The following is a 4,988-nucleotide window of genomic DNA, read 5'->3' as shown; positions in this document are numbered from 1 at the left end:
CAGTTACATAGTAGTTGATTTGTGAAAGAGAGTAGTGATCCTATCTCCCTCTATATGCCATTTGATTCTAGCCTTTTCCTGCCAAAATAATTCCTCCATGTGAAGAGCATGCTCAAGCTCAATTTTGGCATGTCTCTCATCATTCAAAAAGGTTTCAGAGGCACCATGATCATTGATATGATTTGGAATCCTATCAATCTTGTCATTTTCCATCTTGACATTATCAAGAACATTTCGAAAAGTTGTTATATTCCAAATTTTTAGCTCTTCTTTTAGCATTTTTAAGCTTTGTGCTTAGGATGTACATAGAAGATCCAAAAATTGGGTGTTCCAAATGTTTTAAATTAAATTGAAACAATCTTTGTGAAAAGCCCACATTTTGAAAATTTTGAAGTTAGAGTGATACCTGAGGTTATGAGACTGGAAGTTTAGAAGCAAGGGATGATGATCAAATATGCGCTTGGTGAGAGTTGAGCAGGAGAGGGTGGAGCAAGAAGAAATTCACTCATGGCTACAAATTATTGTGTAACTTCTGAGATTGATCAATTCCAACCATTGAATCTAGCAATTTCACGTCTAACTTCTGAGCTTCTTTGATGCGGTCCAAAAACTCGTTATTAATCTTCAGCATTCCCAACATAACACTCTTGGGTGTCAATTCACATACCAAACTCATGTCTCTGAATAGATCAATAAATTCCAACTCTTTAACCATCAGTGCTGACATATGCAATGTCTTCCTACTTAAAGCATCTGCTACGACATTATCCTTACCAGGATGGTAATTCAAATCGAAATCATAATCTTTTAATAACTCCAACCATCTCTGTTGTCTCATATTTAATTCTTTCTGGTCGAATAGATACTTTAAACCCTTATGGTCACTAAATACTTTAAATCTATAACCATAAAGATAATGCCTCCAAATCTTCAGTACAAAAACAACTGCAACCAGTTCTAAATCATGGGTAGGATAATTCTTTTCATGAACTCTCAACTGCCTTGACACATAAGAAACTACCTTGTCATTCTGCATAAGCACGCCTCCTAAACCCATCTTTGAAGCATCACAACATACTACAAAAGATTCTCTCGGATCAGGTAATGTCAAAACCAGAGCCGACGTCAATCTCTTCTTCAATTCAGTAAAACTTTCTTCACATTGAATGTCCCATACAAAAGGCTCACCCTTACAAGTTTACTTAGCCAACGGAAGAGCCAACTTATAAAATCCTTCAATAAACCTCCTATAGTAACCAGCTAACCCCAAGAAGCTTGTAATCTCAGTAGCCGACTTTGGAGTTTCCCATTGCAGCACAACATCTACTTTCGATGGATCCACATCAATGCCACTATCTGAAATAACATGACCAAGAAAACTCACCTCCTTTAGCCAAAATTTACACTTAGACAACTTTGCATATAGCTTCCTTTCCTTCAACACTTGCAACACTAGCCTCAAATGCTCTGCATGCTCTTCATATGATTTAGAGTAAATTAAAATGTCATCAATAAACACCACTACAAATAAATCCAGATAGTTGTGAAAGATACAGTTCATGTATTCCATAAATACTCTCGGCGCATTAGTAACACCGAAATACATCATCGAATACTCATAATGCCCATATCGTGTTCTGAAAGCCGTCTTCTGAATATCTCCATCCTTTACTTTAATTTGATGGTAACCCGACCTCAAATCAATCTTGCTAAATACACGAGGACCCACCAATTGATTCATCAAGTCATCTATTCTTGGAAGCGGATACTTGTTCTTAATGGTTACCTTATTCAATTGTCTATAATCAACACATAGCCTCATACTCCCATCCTTCTTCTTTACTAACAACACTGGGGCTCCCTACAGCGATACACTTGGTCTTACAAAATTCTTCTCAAGTAACTTTTCTAATTGCTTCTTTAATTCTAACAATTCAGACGCAGACATCCTGTACGGTGCCATAGAAAAAGTTATGGTACCAGGTACAAGATTAATAGAAAATTCAACTTCTCTTTCCGGCGGTACATCAGGAATTTCATCAGCGAAAACTTCAGGAAATTCACGTACTACTTGCAACTCCTCAATTATAGCTTGATTCTCCACTCATAACGACACCATCAACGAGAACATCTGAGTCTCTTCTACTTGCATCACTTGTCGCAACTGTCTAGCTGACAATAAGCCATCTCCCTCCTCTTCAGGAGTAGAAAATCTTACATGCTTGTCGTAACAATTAATATGAATATAGTTATACTCTAGCCAGTTCATACCTAAGATCACATCTAACCCACTTAACGACAGACGAATCAAATCAAAAGCAAAGTCTCTGTCAAAGATCGACAAGGGAAACTTTAAGCATACAAGAGAAGTTGTTACCGATCCCTTAGTTGGAAGATCGACAACCATCTATCTATTCATAGAGGACAACTAAAGATTCAACTTTTTCACACAGTCAGCAGCAATAAAACAATGTGTAGCACCAATATCAATAATAGTAATTAAAGGAATACTATTAATGAAGGATGTACCTCTAATAAGCCTATCCTCATTGGTTGTTTGAGTCCCAGCCAAAGCGAGCACTTTTCCACCAAGCTGCTCCCTCTTCGGCTTCTGACACTGAGTACTGATGTGTCCTTCCTCGTTACAGTTGAAACATATAACCTCTTTGTGTTTACAATCAGCTATCTCATGCCCAAACTTACCACAACGGAAACACATTCTCACTTCAGCAATACACATGTTACTCTTATGCCCGGGTTTTCCACATTTGAAGCACACAATACTAGCAGGAGCGTCTCCCCCACTAGTTCTCTGACCCTGAGCAGCTTTCTGTTTACCTTTTCCAGCTGGAGCATCGTAAGGCTTACCACAATTTTGTTGGTGCTTACCTATTCTCTCACTGACAACCTTGTAATAAGCATTATTATCCTCCTCATAAATTCTGCAACTATCAATCAGACCAGCGAAGACACAAATCTTCTGGTATTTAACTTCCTTCTTGATCTCAGAGCACAACCCATTCTCAAACTTGATGCACTTCGAAAACTCACAAGTTGGTTCATCATAGTGCGGATAAAACTTAGCCAACTCACCAAATTTTGCAGCATAAGAAGTAACCGACACACTTCCTTACTTCAACTCGAGGAACTCGATTTCTTTCTTACCGCAAAAATCCTCGGGATAATATTTCCTCATAAACTCCCTACGGAATACAGCCCAAGTGATATCTTCACCTGCAGCCTCTAATCTCTGACAGGTCCTCTAGCCACCAGTCATCAACCTCGACTGCTAGCATATGAATCCCATAACAAACCTTTTGTACTGGAGTACAGTACATCACACGGAAGATCCTCTCAATCTCCTTCAACCAAGTCAACGCGCCATCAGGATCATACGTACCCTTGAAGGCAGGCGGACTCTCTCTCTGGAAAGTAGCCAAACTGCGAGATACAGCATTCTCGCCGACGTTGATGTTCCAATGCCTGAGCCATAGCCTCCAAAGCAGCAGCAATTGCAGCATCATTCCTTCCATCCATCTCAAACTTCTAATCACAACACAATTAACGGTTAGAACTCAAGTTAACAATACTCGATTGTTAAACAACACAACGACTCGATAACTTGGTCGGACAAACCGACCTGCTCTGATACCAAATTGTAACACGCTAAATCACCCCACGTAAATATTTAAGCTACTGTTATCAAACTGATTTTTATCATTTAGATAATAGTTTTAGCTTCTCAACGGACGAAACGGCGCGTCAAACGGACACCCGAGTCAAAAGTTATGGCTCTTTGAAGTTTATAAAAAATCATTTCAACTCGGTGGAACCCGGTTCCCCAATCTGAAAACCCGGTTCCCCAAAACCTTCTGTTTCTTGGGAACTCGGTTCCCTTATTTGGGAACCCGGTTCCCCTAATTAAAATTTTATTTTTTACGTAACAGGGAGTCTGGGAACTCGGTTCCCTCATTTGGGGAACCGGTTCCCGCTGTAGCAGACCTAAAAATTACTGTTTTTGCTGCTACGAACCTTTACCCCTCAAAACCCCAAAAACCTTTATTTTCCCATACGAAAATCATCAAAATTCATGGTTTTCAATGCAATTATCAACATCATAATCAACAACCCTAAAGATTCGTCAAATAAACAATAAGAACTCATGGCATACAATTCACATAACCTAATTTCTATCATTCTCCACCATTATACAACCCTTTATAGGGTTAGAAGAACCCCACCCTTACCTTGTTTGGTGATTCTAAACCTTCAACTAGCAAATTTCTCCGTTCTAGATTGTACTCTCTTCTCTTCTCCTCTTTCTCTCTATTTCACGTTCTCTTCAAAATTTTGTTCTTCACTAACTCTCCCTATTTTCCTATTTACTCCTTTTATTAATCTTTCATTGATTATTTCTCTTTATTTGGGCCTAACACTCACACTCCCCACATTACTCATGCTAACTCACATTCACGGCCCAATTACTATTTTATCTACTACTCTATTGTTATTATTATTATTAAAATTTAAAATAATTATATAAAACACCAAAAATTCTTAATTTTACTATACAATTCAAAATAAGTGAATTAAATAATTAAATAAATATTACAGACAAATTTATTTATCTACTTTCGTCCTAGTTAAAACAAAACAAAAAATATTGTTAAGTGGTAACTTCATGAAAGTTTGTTCAAATTGTTAAGATCTCACGTTTAAAAAATAAAGAGAGCAATTTATGAAAGTAATTAACAAATATTTGTTAACTCAAATCACAATAAATTTGTCTTTAATTTACTTATAATATTATTGATGGGTGGTTATTGTTTTGAAAGAAAACTCTGGTAGGGAGAATCACGGTTCGATCCCCCGCAACTGCGATCGGAGGGGGATAGAACTACTTGATGCCAGAAATTGCCCCCGAACTAGACTAAACCGGTGGTATAAAGCCAACAAAAAAAAAAAAAAGTGACATAAGATTGTGTGTA

General features: G+C 37.7%; 1 protein-coding gene across 1 annotated transcript; it reads right to left on the bottom strand.

The window, feature by feature from the left end:
• Positions 1-2,428: 2,428 nt before the first annotated feature.
• LOC131651257 (uncharacterized) lies at positions 2,429-3,537 on the bottom strand. Its single transcript, XM_058920931.1, has 2 exons — positions 3,401-3,537; positions 2,429-2,942 (listed from the first exon to the last, which is right to left on the bottom strand). Exons 1-2 carry the CDS (start codon positions 3,535-3,537, stop codon positions 2,429-2,431), a joined length of 651 nt encoding a protein of 216 aa, XP_058776914.1.
• Positions 3,538-4,988: the final 1,451 nt, after the last annotated feature.

The sequence above is a fragment of the Vicia villosa genome, linkage group LG2, assembly GCF_029867415.1.
Source record: "Vicia villosa cultivar HV-30 ecotype Madison, WI linkage group LG2, Vvil1.0, whole genome shotgun sequence".
NCBI classification, from domain to species: domain Eukaryota; kingdom Viridiplantae; phylum Streptophyta; class Magnoliopsida; order Fabales; family Fabaceae; genus Vicia; species Vicia villosa.
The sequence above is the reverse complement of the archived record's forward strand: the minus strand, read 5'-3'. Positions and strand labels throughout refer to the sequence as shown.

Bases quoted from the DNA above. Each gene is read 5' to 3' on its own strand.
- LOC131651257 (XM_058920931.1), bottom strand. From the start codon at position 3,537: ATGGATGGAAGGAATGATGCTGCAATTGCTGCTGCTTTGGAGGCTATG. The intron at 2,943-3,400 runs GTACGTATGATC...TGATAGTTGCAG, and splicing joins GAGTCCGCCTGCCTTCAAGG to AATTTATGAGGAGGATAATA.